Below are 22,098 nucleotides of genomic sequence, written 5' to 3' on the forward strand. Positions count from 1 at the left end.
CTTTAGAGAGGCCCCATTTCCTCCCCTGCTGGGTCTGTGCGTGTCTTCGAAAATCCCTTTTACTCTGCACAGATCCTTCAGTGAAGGATAAAAGGCACCGTTTCTCCCCCACACAAACACTGAAACAACCCTCATCCTGCCATGGGAGTGGGGGGTGCGTGCGTGAAACAGAGAGAGAGAGAGAGAGCACTATGTGCCTGGATGCATCCTGAGTTTGTGTGTGGTGTATGTGTGGCAAATGTGCATGTGTAGTCTGTATCCTTTCTACAGGAGGAGAAAGAGCAGAAGAGAGGGAACCCTTCCCCCTTTTAAACATGTTGATACGTCTGGGTTCATTGCTACCTAAAGTGAGATAGGAAAGTTGCCCTAAAAATGGCAGCCAGAATCCTCCAAGGGACTTTCTCACAGTGATCTAGCTTACGCAGAAGGCAGGAGCTATGACTGGCATTTAAAGTACTGCCTTCAAGTCAATCCCGACTTATGGCGACCTTACGAATAGGGTTTTCATGGTGAGCAGTATTCAGAGAAGATTTATCATTGCCTTCCTCCGAGGCTGAGAGGCAGTGACTGGCCCAAGGTCACCCAGTGAGCTTCATGGCTGTATGGGGATTCGAACCCTGGTCTCCCAGGTCGTAGTCCGACACCTTAACCACTACATGGAGTCTCCCTAAAAAGAGGCAACCTATCACTGAGACATCCCAACACAGCCTCCCTGCTGAGAGGCAGTCTACCCGTGAGACATCTCGGCGGAGCCTCCCTATTGACAGGAAGTCTACCCGTGAGACATCTCAGCAGAGCCTCCCCGTCCAGAGGAAGCCTACCCGTGGGCAAAGGGAGAAGGCTTCCCGCCCTGCTCGGTTACCTTGGCTCTGCCCCGGCTGGTCTTGGCCCGACTCCGGGGCTTCACGGCCTCTGCCATCCCTCCCACCCGCCCTACCAAGTAAGCAGGCAGGCGGGCTTCCTCTTGTCTCCCTTCCTTGTCGTTGTTGTTGTTGTTGAGGCCGCTGAGGAGTCTCTTCGCCTGCGAGGAGGGCGGCGTGTCACATGGGCCAATGGCCACGCCCTCTGCCCCAGACCAAGAGATAGGAAAATTAGAGTGACACCACACAAGCACACTAGAAACTCCGGATTGTCCCATTGTGAGTACTTCGTTAGAGCTTTGCGAGTACCATGGACCGCGAAAAAGACCAATGGTGTTAGAACAAATTAAATCAGAACTGTCACTAGAAGCTAAAATGATGAAACTGAGGTTATCATACTTTGAACATATCATGAGAAGACATGATTCATTACAAAAAATAATAATGCTGGGAAAAACAGAAGGGAGTAGGAAAAAGGAAGACCAAACAAGAGATGGATTGATTCCCTAAAGAAAGCCACAGACCTGAACTTAAAAGAGCTGAACAGGGTGGTTTATAATAGATGCTCTTGGAGGTCACTGATTCATAGAGTCGTCATAAGTTGTAATCGACTTGAAAGCACATAACAACAACAACCCCTTCAACATAAGATCCCAGGATGGGTTACAACAACATAAAACGCAATATTTTAAAAGGCTGCAGCGGCCACTTTTACCCAGCAAGCAAAAAAAAGGGGGAAACGTAACCAGGAAGTATCGTCTCCAAATCGTAGAATTGCTTATCTACTACTTTGGTAAGTCTATTGTGACTTTCGTCTCCACCAATCGCTATCAAAAAGAGACGCGGAAGCAACGGGTGGCGAGAAGGGTGAGAAAGAGCAAACCAGCGCTCGCCATCTAAGGACTCTAATTCACAGCTGCGAGCCCGGCGCTTGGGGTGGGAAAGGCACTGTAAATCGATTCCAGTTATCTGTCTGCACAGATGGAGGAAGCGACACAACCCTGATTGTCCTGCTAGATTTCTTTTTCTTCTCTTGAAAAATAAATAAATAAACATTAATGTGAGGTGTCCAATGCGGGAAGTCGTACCTTTCGACCTCTGAGCTAATCTCTCTGCAATCCTAAACGTGCATGCGAGAAAGGCAGCCTATGAAAACGCCGCTAAGGGAAACTGCACACGCTCAAAGGCACATGATGCAAGACTGACATATAACATTTTAGAAGCATTTTGAAACAAATCTGAACCTTTGCTCAAATTTATACTCTTGGCTACAGTTATTGCCTCTCGTTACAATATAGGAAGTGCAATTCTAATCTTGCTTGTACTGATTTTTACCAGTTGCCATGACCTCCCCAGAATTGTTTTGGGAAGATGCACACAAGGGCCAATCAGCGCAGTCATTTTTGCACCTTTTAAAGAAAGCATGGGGAAGCCACCAGCTTCCAGATGACATTGTTGGACTCCCACTTCCCATCAGCCCCAGCCAACAGGACCAACAGCCATCAACGATGGGAGCTGTAGTGCATCAATCAACACCTAGGGCCATAGCTTCCCCATTCATGCTTTAAAGTGCTTTCAGTTTGCAGTGGTTAGCTTCTTTTAAAAGGCAGGCAGGAGAAAGCAAGGTTGTGCCTGCATTGAGGAATGGGAACCACTGGTGACTGGTGCTCATTGGGACTGATGATGAAGCAGAAGGCAGGGAGAACTGGCTGATTCTAGCTTTGTCTCCATCCTCCTCCCTGCTAGGTTCTAAGGCTAAGGAGAAGGAGAAGATGACAGCCATCACCATCCCCCTGGGCTGGTTGTAACTAAGAAAGCAGGCAGGCAGAGGCCCCAGTCACACCTTACATTTAAAGCAGTATCATGTCACTTTAAACAGTCATGGCTTCCCCCAAAGAATCGTGGGAACTGTAGTTTGTTAAGGATGCTGAGAGTCGTGAGAAGGCCGCTATTCCCCTCAGAGAGCTATGATTGCCAGGGTTGTTTAACAATCAGTTCCTCTTCCCAGGGAATTCTGATGACTGTGGCTCTGTGAGGGGAATAGGGTTCTCCGAACAGCACCCTTCAGAAACAACATTACCCAGGATCCTTTGGGGGAAGCCATGACGGGAGTCCCTGCGTCTCTCCAGGGTTTGGTTTCCTCTGGGAAGAAGGTCAGCGGAGACTGCGCTGTCTTTATGAAATATGGTTTATTTATTTACACACATTCCAACCTGAGCTTAAGGATGGAGGGGTTCAATGCAGCAGCAGTCCAATATCCAGCTTTTCCATCTGGGTACGGGGCATCCTATAGCCATGATGCAGAGAGCCAGCCTCTCTGCGTGCCTGCAGCCCCAGCCATTCTCTAGAACACACTTAAAACTACCAGCACACCTCTGCTAGCTGCCAGGAGAGGGGGGGAGGCTCTCCTGCAGAGTTTAAAATGACAAAAAGGGGTCTTCCTGGCCCATTCACCGTTGCTAGGCAACTGATCGGCCCATTATCTTACTTGGCCAATCTACTTGGTTAACAAAAGACTCATTTGACCAGCAGAAAGTTCCTCATTCCAAGGCTTCCAAATCGGAGGCTGGAAAGGTGACCCATAGAAATCATCCCTTCCAACCCCCCCCCCCCCATGCTCATAACAATATGTATAGTGAGGATGACTGTATTGTTTGACTCTTGCCGAGGTGTGAGCAATTCCCACATGTTTAATTCCCGCCCGAACCAGAAACACACCTTCTCTCAGCCACACTCCTAGATTTGAAGGGGTTATTAATTCTGACCAAGGCCACATTCACACTGTACATTTATTCCACTATTATTCCATTTTAAACAGTCATGGTTTCCCCCAAAAAATTCTGGGAAGTGTAGTTTGTGAAGGATACTGAGAGTTGTTGGGAAAGCCATAGTCCCCTTACAGGCCGGCAATTCCCAGAGTTCTCTGGAAAAAAACTACTTGGGGAATTGTAGCTGTGTGAGAATAGGGGTCTCCTAGGAACTCTCAGCACCCTTCACAAACTACACTTCCCAGGATTCTTTGGGGGAAACCATGACTGTTTAAAGTGGAATAATAGTGGAATAAATGTACAGTGTGAATGTGGCCGGACAGCCTGTGTGGCGTAGTGGTTAAGGTGTTGGACTACGACCTGGGAGACCAGGTTCGAATCCCCACATAGCCATGAAGCTTACTGGGTGACCTTGGGCCAGTCACTGCCTCTCAGCCTCAGAGGAAGGCAATGGTAAACCACCTCTGAATACCGCTTACCATGAAATCCCTATTCATAGGGTTGCCATAAGTCAGGATTGACTTGAAGGCAGTCCATTGTGTGTGTGTGTGTGTGTGTATGTATGTTTGTGAATGTGGCCCAAATCTCAAAAGGCTCTTGTAACAATAGACTAATGCATGTGAAGTAATTTCATGTCTAACTGCAAGTGTTAGACAGGCGTTGCATGGAAAAAGGACCTAGGTTTCTCCATGCAAGGTTGGGGGCCACCCATTTTGGGGGGGAGGGATGACTCTCAGTGGTCCCAGCTTCAATCTACAATGGCATCTCCAGATGGGACTGGGAGACCCCTGCCCAAAAGACACGGCTGGCTAGTGTAAACAGCATCGAGCTAGATGGATGGAGAGTCTGACACAGTGTAAGTCACTTTCATAGGCCTGTATTTTGAGGGGAAGGGCCATAGCCAGAGCTTGGCAAAGTTACTGTTTTTGAACTACAACTCCCATCAGCCCCAGCCAGCATGGCCACTGGATTGGGCTGATGGGAGTTGTAGTTCAAAAAAGTAACTTTTCCAAGCTCAGGCATAGCTCAGTGGCAGAGCAGCTATGCTGCATGGTAAAGGTCCCAGGTTCAATCCCTGCATTTCTGTTTCCCAGTAGCGAGAGACCCTTGCCTGAAATGCGGAAGAATCTCCACCAATCAATGTAAACAATAGAGGCTAGACGGATCATTGGTCTGTGTCGGCCTAAGGCAGCTTCCTGCGCTCTTGGTTAACAAAAGTCTCATAGCTTTGTATTTTTCTTTTAACACTTTATTAAACACTGGCAGTAGGAGAGAAACAAATCCATAACTATTTCATTCAACTGTATTTTTAAAAAAAATCAAATTCTGAAAAGGGGAGGATCAACCAAGAGAAGGCAGTTCAGGGGAATCCACTTCATGCATCTTTAAGGGCACAAGCACAGCCCACTGGATCAGACCAAAGGCCCATCTAGTCCAGCATCCTGTTCTCACAGTGGCCAGCCTGCCGGAGTCTCAGGGAAAAAGGGGCCGTCTCCGGCCTCCGGCTATACTTCATTTAAAAAGGTGGATCTCCGGCTTTTCAGCGGCCCCCTCAGCCACGCATGCGTGATTGACACACGCATACGTTGGGCTGTGGCTGGCCGCCTTCCCGCCCTTTCTCAGTCAGCCGGGGACTGCAGACACAGGAGGACGAAGCGGCTGCCAGCAGGTGCCTCAAAAAGACTCGAGCTGCCGCCGTCATTGCATGGAAGCTGCCTTGGCACTGGGTCGACAAGCCGAAAGGAGTTCAACGAGGCTAAGTGCGGGAGAAGGAGAAGGGCACGCACATATACACAAGAGCCTTCCCCATCCCGAAAGCAGGCAGGGGCTGCCGGCCACTTCCCTCCCGGAAAACGGCTGACAGGCCCAAGGCGGTCCTTCTCCTCCTCCTCTCACCTGCGACCGGCTTCAAGCGCCGGCTGCCTTTCGCGCAGAGTTCCGGGTTGCCGAGCGCCAACCTCGGCCTCGCCAGCCCACGCGGCAGAAGTGGCACATGCCCGCCCACCCTGCTTTTTTGGGCCGAGGAGAAGGCGGAGGCCCGGCGCGCCCAGGAGGGGAAGAGCGGGCGGCGGGGTGGAGGCTTAGGTTTGGGAGAGGCGCCTCGGCCGTTGCCAGCCTCGGGGAGGAGGACGGAGCCTGCCCCTCACCTTTCCTGAAGGGACCCCCCCCCCCCCAGCAGCAGCCCCTGCCCGCTGCCGAGCGGCCTGCCAGCCTCAGCAGGAGTGGAGGCCGGCCAGCCGGCTCCTTCTTAGCCCCGGAGCCGGTTCCCCACAGCATGAGGGGTGAAGCGGCCGTCCGTCCTTTCCGGAGCTGGCAGGCCGCTCGGCAGCAGGCAGAGGGAAGTGGCCGGGAGCCCCTGCCTGCTTTCGGGATGGGGAAGGCTCTTGTGTATATGTGCGTGCCCTTCTCCTTCTCCCGCACTTAGCCTCGTTGAACTCCGTTCGGCTTGTCGACCCAGTGCCAAGGCAGCTTCCATGCAATGACGGCGGCAGCTCGAGTCTTCTTGAGGCACCTGCTGGCAGCCGCTTCGTCCTCCTGTGTCTGCAGTCCCCGGCTGACTGAGAAAGGGCGGGAAGGCGGCCAGCCACAGCCCAACGTATGCGTGTGTCAATCACGCATGCGTGGCTGAGGGGGCCGCTGAAAAACCGGAGATCCACCTTTTTAAATGAAGTATAGCCGGAGGCCGGAGACGGCCCCTTTACCCCTGAGACTCCGGCAGGAAACCGGAGACCTGGCAACCCTAATCTTGATCCTCCAGGCGGGGAGTGCTGGGCTGTCCCACATCCTTGATCTGGTCAGACTTCTGGGAAGTCACGTTTGCCACACCAGGCTCCCTGGCAATGATCTGGCTGCCTGGCCTTGAGAATTCAGCTGCTTCTGAGTTGCCACCCCCAACTGCAGGACTCTGCCTCAGGGGCTCCTTCTCCCATTGAAGCGTGGGACTGTGGGGGTGGGCGGTCTGTATCTGTCTCCATCATAGCTGCTGCACTGGAGCCTGCATCCATCCTCAGATTGTCAACTGTGTGGAGCTCAGGATTTCCTGCCTCTTCTTCCTCCTTCTTCTCATCCGGGACACTTTTCCCTGATGGGCCAATCACGCCTGAGATTGTTACACGTTTGGAAGGTTTGACAGCCACCTGCTGTGGAAGAGCAAAGAGAGAGAAGAGAGTGGGGAAAAAGAGATGGGCGGCTATAGGAGAGGCAGGAGAAAACTTGGTGGGGGGGACAGCATTAAAAAAATGGAGCAGAGGTTCTCAAACATTCCACCCCCAGGGCCCACTTGAGGTGACTGAAAATTACTGAAGCCCACCAGTCACAAAATGGTGGTGCAGGGGCAGAACCAGTCAGAGACTTGTGGCAGATGAAGTTTGGTATAATCAGCTGGCAATTACTGATATCATTTTCTATTGATCTCTAAACCATCTTGAAAAATTGCTAAATTCTTTGCCACAGTGTTTTCCTTGTGGCAGGGAGTTCCATAGCTCTGCTTTCCTAAGTACAGGTATTTGCTCGAGCTACTGTGACAGCCTCCCTGTTTCACTCAGAATTTGCAGTTCAGTGGCTTTAAAGGGCTTTTTCTTTTATATTTTTAATATTTTCTCCATGCCATCCCATCCCCCCATGCCTCTCAAAGTATTTTTACCCATCTCCTGTAATTTCTTCTTCCACTTAACATGTACCTTATCCACACACACCCAACTGCCAGTTTCTTTCATCCCTCCTGCCTGTTCATGTTCCACTCATGTCTTTTTCCTTCTGCGGAGAGAGGCCTTTTTTCCCTTCTGTTCTCCACAACTTCTCTGTCTCCCAGCTACCTTTACATTTCTGGCATTGGTCCAACCAAAAGGCTATGTGGCATGTCTAGGGTGCAGGGCAGACAAGTGAAGAGGCACTAGTCAGCCTGTGGCACTGAAGCCCACCTGAAAGTGGCCCTAGGCCCACTGGTGGGTCGAGGCCCACTATTTGAGAAATACTGCACTAGAGCATGAGATGAGGTAAGCCTCAACTTGGTGCTTTAAAAGTAGTAATTTGTTTTGTGGTGATGACTGCCCAATCCTTTTTGACCAAAGGTCTTCTTCAGGAGCAAAGGGTTTTAATGTGTCTTATTCTAGTACACTTGCTAAATGTTTGAAAGTATATTCTTGAGGGTGTTGTGTTCAAGGGTGTACAAGAATAATACACAGAAAGACCCTTTGCCCCTAAGAAAGAGCATTGGTCAGAATGGATTGGGCAATCTTCACAACATAAATTAGTCCTTCCCTCCCTTTTGAGCACCCCTATGAGACTGCCTCTCCCTTCTGATAGGGCTGTCCAAAATTCAAGCACAAGGTCTTAATTTGTATTATGCAGTGACAATCCTTGACACCACTGGGCAGGGTTTAAATTTGGAAAGAAAGGGTAAAGAAATCCTAGGACTCAAACCTGCCCTTTGACCCACAAATCATGCTGGCTAATGAATCCCAAACTGGTGAGGTTAGTGGCAAAAAGGATTCCACATATGCTCAGAGGCTCTCTTATCTTATTTCTTCACATATACCCTAGCTGAGGCTTGGAACTGAATTCTTTCTCAAACCTTGCTGGGGTTTGTGTATTTGCATGTTGTTAGGTGTAAGAATAGGTGTACATTTGCATGAACAGATATGTGTCTATAAACGGAGTAATAGACTGAGTAAGGAATTGGAATGTGGTTTTGGGAGGGGGCCTGAAAAGCATCACCTTAGGGCAAGTCTCCATTGGAGCTACCATGGTGCAGAAATGCAGAAAGAAACTTCTAGAAGAAAGAAGGCATCCTTGAGGCATAGAAGAATTCTGCACTATGAGCTGGTTCATATATGAACCATCAAGTAAAGGATTGCACATGTGTAGGGGCTATCATAGATCAAACACCAATGATAGAATGTCTACATTGCCCACTGTCATCTCAAACACACATTCTGATGTCATCCATCAAGCACTGATGTCACATCAACATAATACATTTAAAGCACTCTTGTAACACTTTAATGGAGAATCCTGGGAACTGTAGTTTGTTACAGGTGATGGCAATTGTAGATATAGATAATTATTTAAGGGTAATGGGAATTGTAGGTCTGTGAGGTCAGTTCCCTTAAACTACTGTTCCCATTTATTTATTTCATTTGTATATTGCCCCATAGCTGAAGCTCTCTGGGCGGTTTACAACAATTAAAAACATTAAAAACAAATACAAATTTAAAAACACATTTTTTAAAAAAGCAATTTAAAAACACATGCTAAAATGTGGGTTCTTTGATGGAAGCCAAGACATTTCAAGATCTAATAATCAGGTAATTATTAGGGCAGTCTAGGGATTCTGCTCGTGTACCGTCCACCCCGCTGCACGACGGACTCCCTGGCCGAGGTGCTGGAGGTGGTCTCGGCTGTGCGTGTACAGTCCCCAAACCTGCTGGTATTGGGGGACTTCAATGTACATTCATAGGCCATCCTTACTGGGGCGCCTCGGGACTTCATGGAAACCATGGCTTCCTGGGAGCTGCACCTTATTACAATGGGGCCCACCCATGTAGCCGGTCATGCACTCAACCTTGTGTTTGTCTCGGGAGAGGAGGGGAGTGATCTGAAAATTGGGGGTACATCCATCACCCCCTTGTCATGGTCAGACCACTACTTGGTGAGGATGGACTTTTCGGTGCCACAAACCCTCCGTGGGGGTGGAGGACCTATTAAGATGGTCCGCCCCAGGCGTCTGATGGATCCTGATGGATTCCTGAATGCGCTTGGGGACTCTCTGGAGCATGCACACAGCCACTCGGCTGAGACCCTGGTGGAGGGGTGGAATGCCGCAATCGCCGGGGCATTAGACTGGGTGGCTCCGAAACGCCCTCTCCCCCTGAATAGAGCTCAGATGGCACCGTGGTTCACCCCACGGTTGCGAATTCTGAGGCGGGAGGTGAGACGGCTAGAGCGCCGGTGGCGGAAATCTCGCTCTGACGATGATCGGACACATGTTAGAGTGGCTGTGGCAGCCTATCATGTGGCAATAAGGGCAGCAAAAAAAGATTTTTATGGTGCCTCTATTGCATCTGCAGAGTGCTGTCCCAGGAGACTGTTCCAAGTGGTCTGGAGCCTGGTCGGTCCAGTTGCTCCGGAACCAATGGAACATGCTAAGACCTCCTGTGACGAGTTTGCTAAACACTTTGCGGAGAAAATCGATCGTATTAAGAGTGCTATTCCGTGCGCTGTGGACACAGTGAGCGAGCCAGAGGTGACCAGTGGTGCTCTGGTGGTGTGGGATCGGTTCCAGCTTCTTCCATCTGATGAAGTGGACAAGGTGCTTTCAACCTTAAAGCCAACCACTTGCTTACTCGATCCTTGCCCATCGTGGCTCATTATGAGCTGCAAAGATAGACTGGGTGAGGGGATCAAGATGGTGGTAAATACATCTCTCGAAGAGGGAGTAATGCCATCAGCGCTCAAGGAGGCAGTAATAAAACCAATCTTAAAGAAGCCCTCCTTGGATCCCCAAGATCTGAACAACTTTCGCCCAGTCTCAAATTTGCCATTCTTAGGCAAGGCGGTTGAGCGGGTGGTGGCAAAGCAGTTGCAAGCGCACTTGGAGGAAGCGGATTATCTGGATCCATTTCAATCGGGCTTCAGGCCTGGACATGGGACTGAAACAGCCTTGGTCGCCTTGGTAGATGATATGAGGAGGGCGTGGGATAGGGGCGAATGCACCTTCCTTGTCCTCCTTGATCTCTCAGCAGCTTTCGATACCGTTGACCACGTTATCCTCTTGGACCGCCTGGAGAGGTTAGGCATGGGGGGCACTGTATTGCAGTGGTTCCATTCCTTCCTCTCTGGTAGGTACCAAAGAGTGGTATTGGAGGATGAGGTCTCGGATCCTTGGCCTCTCACTTGTGGGTTGCCACAGGGTTCCATCCTCTCCCCGATGCTGTTCAACATCTATATAAAGCCGCTGGGGGCAATCATCAGGAGATTTGGGCTGCAATGTCATCAGTATGCGGATGACAAGCAGCTCTATCTCTCATTTAAATCTTCACCGAGGTTGGCTGTAGAAAACCTGTCCAAGTGCCTGGAGTCGGTGAGTGGCTGGATGGGAAGGAATAAGCTGAAGCTGAACCCTGACAAAACCGAGGTACTGATTGTGGGAGACAAGGGAAGGCTGAGGGATGTGGACCTGGTGCTCAATGGGGTACGATTGCCCCTGAAAGACCAGGTCCGCAGCCTGGGGGTCATTCTTGACTCCCAGCTGTCCATGGAGGCTCAAGTCTCGGCTGTGAGCCGGGCGGCGCCGTATCAACTCCATCTGATACGGAGGCTGCGCCCCTACCTTCCCAACCATCTGCTCCCACCGGTGGTACATGCCCTGGTCACCTCTCGCCTAGACTACTGTAATGCGCTGTACGTGGGGTTACCCTTGAAAACAGTCCGGAAGCTGCAACTGGTACAGAATGCGGCGGCACGTCTGATTAAAGGCAGCCACCAGCAAGATCACATCACTCCAGTGCTGAAGGAGTTGCACTGGCTACCGGTTGTTTACCGGGCCCAATTCAAGGTGTTGGTTTTGACCTTTAAAACCCTACACGGTTTTAGCCCAGTCTATCTGTTTTTTTTTTGTTTGTTTGTTTTTTTACAATAATTTTATTCAAATTTTCATAAAACATAGAAAACAAAATCATAAAACATTCAAAGACAAAAAACAAAACAAAAATGATTAAACAAAAAAAATAAAATGTTGACTTCCCATTTGTCACATATCAAATCAGTTATAGGTCTACAATATATAACAATCCTGTCTCTTAAATCATATTATAAAATCACTTTCCTCCAGTAGTTATCTTAATTAATCATCAAATCTCATAAACATTACTTTATTCTTTCCACAAAAAGTCAAAGAGAGGTTTCAATTCTTTAAGAAATATATCTGTCAATTTTTCTCCAAATAAACATGTCAATTAATCCATCTCGTTAATAATTATAATAATCTTATTGTCATAACCATAGTCCAAATAAACATTTCGATTAATCCATCTCATCAGAATCTGTTAGGTCCAATAATTTCAATAGCCATTATTCCATTATCCCTATTAGTTCCATCTTCCATCTTCAATAGTCCTGTTAAGTCCAGTAATTTCAGTGTCCATCCAGTAATTTCAGTGTCCATGTTTTAGCCCAGTCTATCTGAAGGAGCGCCTCCAGCATCGTCAGGGATGCCGCTCAACAAGATCAGCCTCAGAAGACCTTCTCTCGATCCCACCAGTTAAAACAGCTAGACTGGTGAGGACTAGAGAGAGGGCTTTTTCAATAGTGGCCCCCACCCTGTGGAACTCTCTCCCAAATGATCTCCACCATGCCCCTTCTATGATGAGCTTCCGCCGGGCCTTGAAGACCTGGCTCTTCAGGCAGGCTTTTGGGTTAGGTTTTTACTGTTATGGTTTTAAATTTTAACGTTTTAATGTATTGTTTTTTATCTTGTACGTCGCCCAGAGTGGCTGGACAACCAGCCAGAGGGGCGACTAATAAATTGAATAAATAAATAAATAAATAAATAATGATGTACATGCAATTATGAACCAGCTGTAGTTGTGAATAGTGAGTAGAGAAGATCACCCTATTGACCTCACACCTGCCATCTTATTTGAGGAACAGGGAAGCATATGACAATCAGATGCACCAGAAGAGCATCTCTGACTCACAAAATGTTTCATTCAAACCGCACCCTTGCTCTGCCCCAGTACCTTAGAATCTTCCCTGCTTTTTGACAGTTTCAGTTTCTGCATAGATGAGGACAGGACACTATAGATGGTTACAAAAGTAAGGCTGCTTCTTTGTCGAGCTGCAAAGCAAATGGAGCAATTAGCCAGCGACATGGCTTCCAGCCAGGGGCATGGTGGTGGGGGATATGGGAATCAAGCATTCATATAGGCCATCTAATTGGCATTTCTTCCTACCTGAACTCAGAGCCTTTTTCAGTTTGTTCTTGGACTTCTGGCTCCTGTTTAGATACAAGTTCAGTTAGTCTAATTTGTTAAAGGAGTTCAGAATAAAAACACAGCTAATGATTTTTATTGTTATTCCAAGGTTCATAATAGTACCCGAGACCACTTCCTGGCCCTGCCTGGAATCCCAGGAATCAAATGTTTTAAATGGAAGAAGTATGTTTCTAGGTCTCATGGATGCAGCAGTTAGAAAAAAATATGATGGCATGCTTAACTAATGGAGTCAGCAGTTATACATAACAGGAATGCATGAACATGGGGGACATTATGGCAGTAGGCTGCCACAATGTGTCTTTGTTAGAGAACCCTCGCATGCGCAGGATTTGTGATCATAGGAAGAGAGGGCCTCCTACATGGACAGCTGCATATGTGAGGTTCTCTCACAGATTCTAATGAACATGCATAGGTTACAAAGCTCGTCTCCCGCACCCCTGTCGTTAATTTAGCATTGTATAACGTTTGATCTGAACAGGGTGGTTTATAGCAGATGCCACTGGAGGTCACTGATTCATAGGGTCACCATAAGTCGTAATCGACTTGAAGGCATATAACAACAAAATAACATTTGAAAAGGGCTCAGGTGAACAGTTAAAAAGCCCAAATGCATTACATTTTCCACCTTTTGAGATTTCATACTCAAGATTTCTTAACCTGACTCTGGGGTTAGTGCTTTGGGAGCAACATTTTTAAAAAATAAGAACATGCAGGAGGACTAAGCACAACATGCCCACTAACTCTAGTTTGATATCTAGGCAGTTCAGGAGAGCAATATGCATACTTTGCAGCTAAAACTTGCAGAACTGTATATTTCCCATAATACCTAGGGATGGACCTGAGTTGCACAGGTCCAAAATCATAGCTATGGGAGGAGCCCTATTCCTCCTGAGCCAGTAGCCAAGTGAGAGAATTTTAGTTGGTGTTCCTCAGCCCAGGAACTGCTAACTCTCCAGCCCAGCAACATGAGAGCTGCTTCTCCCACACAGCCCTTCTGTCCGGATGGAGGAACGACATGGATGGGGGAAATTATGTGGTTCATTTCCATACAAGCTTCCTTGAAAGGGTGGTGCTGGCATGGGAAGGAATTGCTTCATTTCCCCGCATGAGTTCTTCTATCCCAGATGTGGGGAATCTTTGGCCCTCCAGATGTTGCTGAGCTACAACTCCCATCAGCTCAACCTAGCATGGCCAATGCCCATGGTAGTTCAGCAACATCTGGAGGGCCAAAGGTTCCTGGCACTCATTCTATCCAAGCAAAGTGGTGTGGAGCTGGACTGTAGATAAACAATTTACACAAAACTGTGGTAATGTATAAATTAGGCTCCCACCATCTCATTTGGAGCTATTGGTTGACAAGGTTATAGTCGATCACTTCACACCCCACAGAATATGACATTCTTGTCTTCTTCACTCATTTGAGCATTTTATCCCAGAGATGCTAACAGATCTGCTTGCCTTTGTTCAGCTGGGCTTCAAAGGAAGCGCACCAGGCAGCTGGTTCTCTTATCTTGCCCAACCCAAATTGCTGAGACTGTACTTCTCACCCTGAACATCTGCCACTTGGTTCTCCCAGCCAGCATACCTGGGGGGTTCCTGTTTCCCTGCAGCACTGTTTGGCTGGATCTGCTTGGCTAGATCTTTACTTTCTTTATCTGTTCCCAGTGCTCCGCTCTGGGGCCTGCTTGTAATCAGGCCAACCACCATGGAGGGCCCCACACCCACAGTCTTCCAGCCTTGTTGAAAAGGCCCCACTGCTACTGATGCTGTTGTCCTGTGGACTTGTAGCCCAGACTTCTTTTCCTTCCGTGATGGGCTCCAAGAAGTGGAGCGCCCCTTCTTTGGGGAGCGGCTTAAAGACGTCTGTGGCCTGCTACTCTGTGCCTTGCTAGGCTCCTTGGATTTCACATTTGTTGTCTGTGAATGTGCGGCACTTTCCTGGCCCCGACTCCCTGGCTCAGAAGGAGCAACTGCGGCTGCAGGTTTCTCAGAAGTCATTTGAGCTGGCTGACTGGTTGGTCTGGATGGGCCAGCTGCCATTGACTTGGCACCCACTTCAGAAGGTCCAGCAGCCACTGAAACATCATATGCATCTGACGGACCCGCCGCCTCTAAGGCACGGGATTTGGGGGCCGGACTGGCTGCTGGTGCTTTTGTTGAAACACCTCCGGATGCAGGCCGACTCTGCTTTGTGGAAGGGCTCTGGGAAGCTGGGCCTTTTCTTCCTTGTCGTGATGAAGGTGTGACTGGCTTTGATGGGCCAGGACTTCTGTCCAGAGATTTGGCAGCAGACTCCTTCTCCTTGTGTGTCTCGGAGCTGTCCTCTTGTGAGAGTGTAGTGGCTAGGGTTTGTACCAAAGATCTGGATTTTTTGCTCCTTTGTAGTTTCACAGGTTCAGGTTCACATTCTAATGATGTTCTAGGAATGGAGGGACGTGCTGCCTCAGACACGGCAAATGGCTGAGAAGGTCCTGCTCCCACTGAAGCTCGAGATCGTGGGAAGGAGTGAGGAGAAACCTGCTTAAGCATGGATTGCTTCTGTGATTCGGAAGGTCTGCGGAATCCGGAAAGGCCAACCTGGGATCCTGGTGACTGCTTAGTTGCACTCTTGCTCATCAACTTGGGAGCAGAAGACTGAGACTGTTCTCTGGAAGTGTATTCCTATAAAGGAAGAAGGGTAAAATATCCTGGCATATATGGGGAATGGATTCCCAGAAATCAATGAAAGATAAATGCAATTACCATAGCATTGCTTCCAAAGAAAGCTTGGCCCACCCACTTCTCAATGAACTAGAGCTCTGAACTCATACAGGAAGGCAGAAGGGCTAGGATTCTGATGACTGGTGGTCCCAGAGCTCTGCCCACTGCTTTGGTGGGAGACTCCACTAGACAATGGGGACAGGGAATCAAAGAATTTTACTACTGCAATACAGAACATGGACCCCCACCTCTTCCCCCATCTCTTGGTTTATCATTTAGGGCTTATTCACACGGGAGCCTAACTTCGTACTAAAGATGCTGCTTTTACAGTCGTAATAGATTTTCAAGGTCTACATTTTTGCTCAATGGTTGCTTCCAATCTGCTGTTTTCCATTCACAAAAGTAGGCATTCCTCTGGGAAGGATTAGTGTTGCTGTTTCCTTGCAGCCCTGCCCTCTAATTTTAGATGTTTACTCCCTCCAGTTCAAGGCTGAAGCTGGGAGAGTGCCTTGGTATGCAATTGACAAGAAAAAATTAAACTGATTAGACCCCCTCCCCTTCTCCATTGTCAAGCCTGAGTGAAAGGCAGACTGGGGAGTAAGTGAAAGGCAAAATAGGCAGCAGCTGGGGCAGCTTTTGCAGGTGGCAGAGAGAGAGGAAGCAGGAGATGGGGCATAAGAGAGCCCACCCACTAAAAAACATTGAAGCAAAGCACCTACAAGGAGGAGCGCAGCACAGCTGAGATGGTTTTTCCTCTTCACATTATCAGCGGATTGGATTAATACGGATTGAAAGAGGAAAACTGTGTGATAACTTCTGCTTGCCTGCAACATCATGTGAACCATGCAAATTACAAGGGGATGCAAGCAGCACCACACACACACTAAATCGCCGTGTAGATGAGCCCCTAAGTCTGTGTTGTGTTCTGGACAACTCAAAAACTTGCATACTATTTTTTGATATTTTGGTTAGTATAATAAAAGTATTTTTCAAATATGGAATCCAGAACATGGACGGCATTTGATTTCTTGTGATGAAACTTGGCTCTCCTTTCAGCCTCTGGCTTTCCACAGAGAGGAAAGGCAATGGAATTTATAAGTATGTAACTGTCACAGCTGTCCTCAAAGAACCCTGGGAACTGTAGTTTGCTGAAGGTGCTGAGAATTCTGATTACCCCAGCCCCTTCACACACAACCATAATTCCCAGAGAAAAAGGAATGGCTAGTTGAGTGCTTCCAAATGTTTATTGTGGGATGGGTGTTCTTCATTCATGCAATATTTTCTGCAATGTCCATACAATGTCATTGGTATCAACTTGCCAGCCTGTCTTTCTTCCCTATTTAATTCAGACTCACCCTTTCTGGGGAAAATCTGCTAAATTAAAAAAAAAACTGTTGCCAATAACCAGTTTGAAATAACTGAAAAATCATTTACAATATGAAGCCCCTATCTAGAAGTGCCCTAAGTTGTGTAGAAATAACCTAAGCATAAGATGCAGATGTGATCTAAGGACAGATGTTCTCAATGCTTCTAAATAAATAAATTGCATTTTGGGAACAAGAAGAAATGAGTAGCTAGTGACTTGAGGTGTCAACTCCTGACAAAGCGTACTCCCTCCTTCCCCTTTCAGATGGGAAAGGTGAGGGGCAGGGGATGCTTTGGAAGCCAATAAGGACAGCAGCGGGCATGTGGCCAGCGGAAGACAGGAGAAGGAATGAGGCCAAGGAGGACAGTCTACAGGACAGATCGAAAGGCTGCAGAGGTTTGCAGTTCCCCATCCCTGGGCTCATCAAAATAGGGAATGCAGGGAAATATTTGGACCTTGAGGGTTCTTTTTGAGAAGGGAGAGGGGTTAAAGCCTGCCAGCTAGCCAGGCCTGTTCTATTGGGTGTAGAGCTGAAAGACTGAGAACCAAGATTCCTGGCTTTGCTGAGGCCCAAGTGCACATTATAGGGAAATGCGTGGGCATCATTTGACCCACATCTTCCCCTGTAGACCCCCTAGTACTGGGCAGTTGGCAAGGGAAAGCAGTGGAATGTGCTTATATTTCTCCTTGGCCCGCTGGCTCTCCTTCATTGACTGCTGCTTGAGGGGAAGCAAGGAGATGCTTATGTGATGAATGTCGCTTCATGCTCCTCCCAATGACATGTTACCAGGAGATCCTAGGTGCAGGGGAAACACACATTGGTATTAACCAGGCGTCAATACGTAATATGTAGTTAAGCTGAAAGTGAGCAATGAAATATGCTAGATAAAGAAGGCTCACAAGCCCACATCTCTGATTTTAAGAATGGTACCTGAGACCTTTCCTGTGCAAGTCCCTCCACTCCTGTTCTCTGCCTTCTGGGTCAAATGTCTTTCTCCCCTCACAAATGGGCATTCTAGAATCACCAGTTCCACCCCCCCCTTGCGATTCTGCCTTCAATCTGCATCCCTTCCCTCCCCCTTTCTCACATTTCCGACCACACAGGTCAACCAAATTGCAAGTCAAGAAAATTGCTGACAGGGACTAGCACCTTGGGGAAATGCCCTGTGTGTCATAAGGTATCCCAAGCCCAGCCACTGGGTTCTCTGGGAGATAACAAGATCTACAGAGCTGGAGAAGGAAAAGATCAGTCTCCTTACCTTTTGGGGTGAGATTCCAACTGATCCTTGAGAAGCAAAACCTTTTGAAATAAAGAGGAAAGGAGGAAGGGAGTGAAAGCTGTGGAGGCTGCAAAGGGTCCTGTCAGTGGTCTGTAGAGACAGGCACCTGGTTCTAGGGGGGATGCACCCCTGCTGTCCCACTCAGCTACTTCAGACACTCCGCTATATAAAAGGCTCCAAGATGTGTCATCCTGGCATCTCAAGACTGGGGGCACCGTGCTGAGATGTTTGGCTGGAGGGCTGTTCTTGTGCCCACCTCAGACATATCAGGGAGCAGGGCTGAAGTTTAACCTGAGCATGGCCTTGCCTTCAGTGCCTCCATCCTTACCTGATTTGAGGATGCTGTGTTGTGAAGCAAGGTCACTTTCCCTGAAATGGAAAGGCGTGGATGAGAATTTGACCACACAACTGCCACAGTTTGGCCAGAGCGGAATCAATTTCTCATTTCACAGGTGGAAACATGGATATATTTGTAACACCCCTAGTTCCATCGCAAAGGTCGCTGACAAGGCCTCCCCTTCCAATTACACATTGTTCAAGATTCAGTCTCCACCTCTGTATGTGTGAATTAATTTATGCTGGAGTAGCCTGGCCGCCACCTAGAAATGGAAGGATCTATCAATTTCTTATTTTTCCAGTAACAACAACAACAACAATATATTTTTGTTGTCCGCCTCTCACACAGAATGTAGGTCCTGAGGTGGATTACATAGATTTAAAAATACAAAGTATTCATAAAACCATACAGAATAAAAATATAAAAACATACATAAACAAATCCATAAACAAATCCATAAGAACCATACATAAACAAATCCATAAAATTCTTAAACACATCAATATGAAAGAGTAAAATTTTAACCAAATGCTTGGATGAAAAGATGGGTCTTCAGCAGAGAGGGAGCTGATCTTACCTCACAGGGGAGAGCATTCCATAGTCTAGGGGCCACAACAGAGAAGGCTCTGTTGCGAGTGTTCGTCAATCAGGCTTCAGATATAGTAGGCACTTGGAACAGGCCCTCTTCCCTGGCTCTTGTGCAATGGACATGACTAATGAAGGGAAGGCAGGCAGATGCCTAGGTCCCAAACTATTTAAGGCTTTCAAGGCTGTCAAAACCAGCACTTTGAACTGTACGGAAGCAAACTGGGAGCCAATGTAGCTCTTTTATCGTAGGCATCTTCTGTTCTCCACATATCTGTAGGAACTTGTAAATTTCTTTTTAGTCCTCATGAAAATTTATCAGTATTTTGGTATGAATTTATAACACATTTTTATATACTAGTTTTACTAATGTACACATTTTTGCAAGCAAATCTGCCTAATATAATAAGTTTTTGTATGTCATTTTCACTAATATATCAATTATTATGTGTACTTCCCCCTAATTTATGTAAACACTATTTGGTTGGAGAACTCCATGGCAAAATTTGGATAAGTGTAAAGTTCGAAGGAGGGCTGTATTTGGGTTCTCATATTGTTTCGGAAAGTGCAAATTTGATAGCTTCACCTTGAAATGCAAAATGGATCGAATCCCCCCCCATCCCAATCTCCACCAACTTGAAAGCCAAATGGTGTTTGTTCTTTTAGTTACAGAGCCAAACTTAGTAGTCTAACAATGCATTACCAACAGCTCCAAATACAGCGGCTGCAGTGTATGAAATGGGAGACTGAGCCCTGCATGGTGTCTTGGGGGAGGCCATGGCTTATTTTATTTCTTTATTATTTGATTTATATCCTGCCCTTCCTCCCAGCAGGAGCCCAGATATTCACGTGTACCAGAGACACAGTACGTAAACATATATACACCTAGACATTTAACCCCAAGGAAGGAGCTGAACCCTGAAGAATGATTAGCCATTTGTACTAAAAATGCCCCCCCAATAGGCACAATGATTTACCAAGGACCAGGAAACCAAGAAAAAAGGGCAATCCCTGGTAAATAGGGACTGTTGGGCTATATGGGGAAAGCACTTGGCTTTGGGCCAACCATGGGGGGGGAACCTGAGCGGTTGCTAGGCAACCCCCAAGCTCTTCCTCCCCCTCCCCCTAAACAGCCAATATAGCTAGCCAGTGCAAAGAGAATGAATGAAAATTCAGCTGCTTCTGCATTCCAGTGCAGCTGCACTGAGATGCAAGGTGAAGGGAAAAGAGATGCGTTGTTGCTACATAACAGGGTAGACCCCGGCTAGTACTACCTCAATAGACTAATCTCTCAGGGGTTACCCTGCTCTTTTCTGTTTCTCTTCATATCCGCATGATGTTTTGCCAAAACCAACAACAGTAAATTAATTATTTTGCGTTATTTTCAAACAAGACAACGCTTAGGATTGTTCAACCCAAAGCACAGCATGTACGTACGTGGATCTTGACATGCTCCTGGCCAAGCTGGCCTGACGTAGCTGCTCCTTCAGCTTTTCCGCGGACTGTGCACCCGTGATGGCTGGGAGCCAAGGCTGCTGGAGAAACACAGCACGTCATGCAGATGTGTAAGGATGGTCTAGTAAGGATGGCCGGGAGGGACGAGAGGGCGGGGGATGTGTCTGGGGTAGGGATGGGGGAGAAGTTTGATTCTGTTCACACTGAAAGGCAAATCAATCAAACTGGCAATTTCTGAAACAGTACAAGAACTGAAAGACAGCCCTCCATTGCCATTTGCACTCATTCCAATTTGGCAATGCAGTTGTCCAACCAGACCGTGTTTATCAAAATGCATCTGACGGGAAAGTGTGCATAACAATGAATATATTAGTGAACATAACATACAAAAATGGGAGAAATTGCTTGCAAAAATGTGTTCATAAGTCAAAACTGCATACAAAGAGAAGGAGGGGGGAAATTAGGGGGGAAATCACACCAAACTGCTGATGAATTTTCATGAGAATTTTTTAAAGGGCAAAACTTGGGAAAATGAGAAATTGGGAGAAGTGAAATAGAAGATCCTTCCACACAGGCTTGTTGACAAGCTGGGATGCCAGAGGTGGGGGAGGGGCTAGGGTAAGACTGAGCAGCGTGATGATGGCAGGCGGATATGGTAAAGGACAAAGAAGGAAGGCTTTTGGGTAGCTTTGCTTCATGAGACTCACCTTCTCAGATGTAGCACGCAAGCTAGCACTCTTCCATATCGTGTGAAGCCCCGATTCCTTAGAGGCGAAGCTGACTGGATCACTGATCCTGCCGCTGGCCACGTGCAACATGTAAGCAAGGCGAATCCAGCGCTCAAAGAGGACGTTCTCATCCCCTTTGGGGGCACAGAGTTGCAGATAATATTTTCGCCCTGTTGCCAACTTTACTTTCAGCTGTCGCTCATTCACGTTATGCACAAAAATCTCCACCAGGTGTAGAGGGATCAACCTGTGAGGGAAGGAAGGACTCAGCCTAGGAACCTCCCAGGTGGTGGGGTTTTCCCGGGAAAGTGAGGGATGGCAGAATGGGGGACTGCACCAATCTCACCGAGTGATCTCCAGGTCTTTCACCGTTGCCTTTGTGGTTTTGACACCTTTCTTTACTCGGGCAATGATCATCAGGTCAGGAAGTAGTAGAGATGGGCTGCTGGCTAAAACACCCATGGTGATTAGATTGGGGTGGTTGTGGATGCCAACGTATTCACCCCTCTTGGTTACCTGCGGGAGAGGAGAGGAGAGGGGAGGGGAGTCTGCTAAGAATGGAACAAAAGCTGTGGCAATAGGAGCCCCAAACAAGCTACAGCATCTGAAATCATTTGGGCAATGCAGGGTCTGGCTGACAGTAGACCTTCCTTGCTGTTCCTTGCACTGTGGCTCCTACGCCTCTTCAGGCCTAGAGTGTCTTCAGCCTACCATCAAAGCCTTTGTTTCTTCCCCCTCTCATATATAATCACATGAAGCTGCCTTAATATCAGGATAGGCCACAGGTCGGTTTAGTCCAACACTGTCTGTTCTGCCTGGCAACAGCTGTCTATATGGGCTTTGGTGGAAGCAACAGAAGTGGCTCCTTTAAGGCATATAGGCCACTGCCCAACCAACAGCGGCATGGCCATAGCTCAGTGGCAGAGCATTTGGTTTGCACGCAGACTGGCCCAGGTTCAATCCCCAGCATCTCCAGACAGGGCTGGGAGAGGCCCCTGCCTAAAACCCTGGAAAGCTGCTGCATGT

The 22,098-nt window shown here is 47.8% G+C and overlaps 2 protein-coding genes across 2 annotated transcripts in view; both read right to left on the reverse strand.

Annotated features, from left to right (window-relative positions):
• Positions 1-1,138, reverse strand: part of LOC133386929 (ectopic P granules protein 5 homolog) — a 29,415-nt gene extending 28,277 nt beyond the window's left edge. Inside the window, exon 1 of the mRNA XM_061630780.1 lies at positions 863-1,138. Coding sequence (XP_061486764.1) covers positions 863-1,138 — 276 coding nt within the window. The remainder of the gene's footprint in view (positions 1-862) is intronic.
• Positions 1,139-6,049: 4,911 nt separating this feature from the next.
• LOC133387203 (Golgi-associated RAB2 interactor protein 4-like) lies at positions 6,050-21,740 on the reverse strand. Its single transcript, XM_061631515.1, has 10 exons — positions 21,419-21,740; positions 21,052-21,319; positions 20,327-20,421; positions 18,296-18,336; positions 17,947-17,987; positions 14,207-15,282; positions 12,580-12,623; positions 12,367-12,464; positions 6,525-6,768; positions 6,050-6,186 (listed from the first exon to the last, which is right to left on the reverse strand). Exons 1-10 carry the CDS (start codon positions 21,532-21,534, stop codon positions 6,050-6,052), a joined length of 2,160 nt encoding a protein of 719 aa, XP_061487499.1. The 5' UTR covers positions 21,535-21,740.
• Between the last annotated feature and the right edge of the window lie 358 nt (positions 21,741-22,098).

This window comes from Rhineura floridana, chromosome 1 (genome assembly GCF_030035675.1).
Source record: "Rhineura floridana isolate rRhiFlo1 chromosome 1, rRhiFlo1.hap2, whole genome shotgun sequence".
Classification (NCBI taxonomy): domain Eukaryota; kingdom Metazoa; phylum Chordata; class Lepidosauria; order Squamata; family Rhineuridae; genus Rhineura; species Rhineura floridana.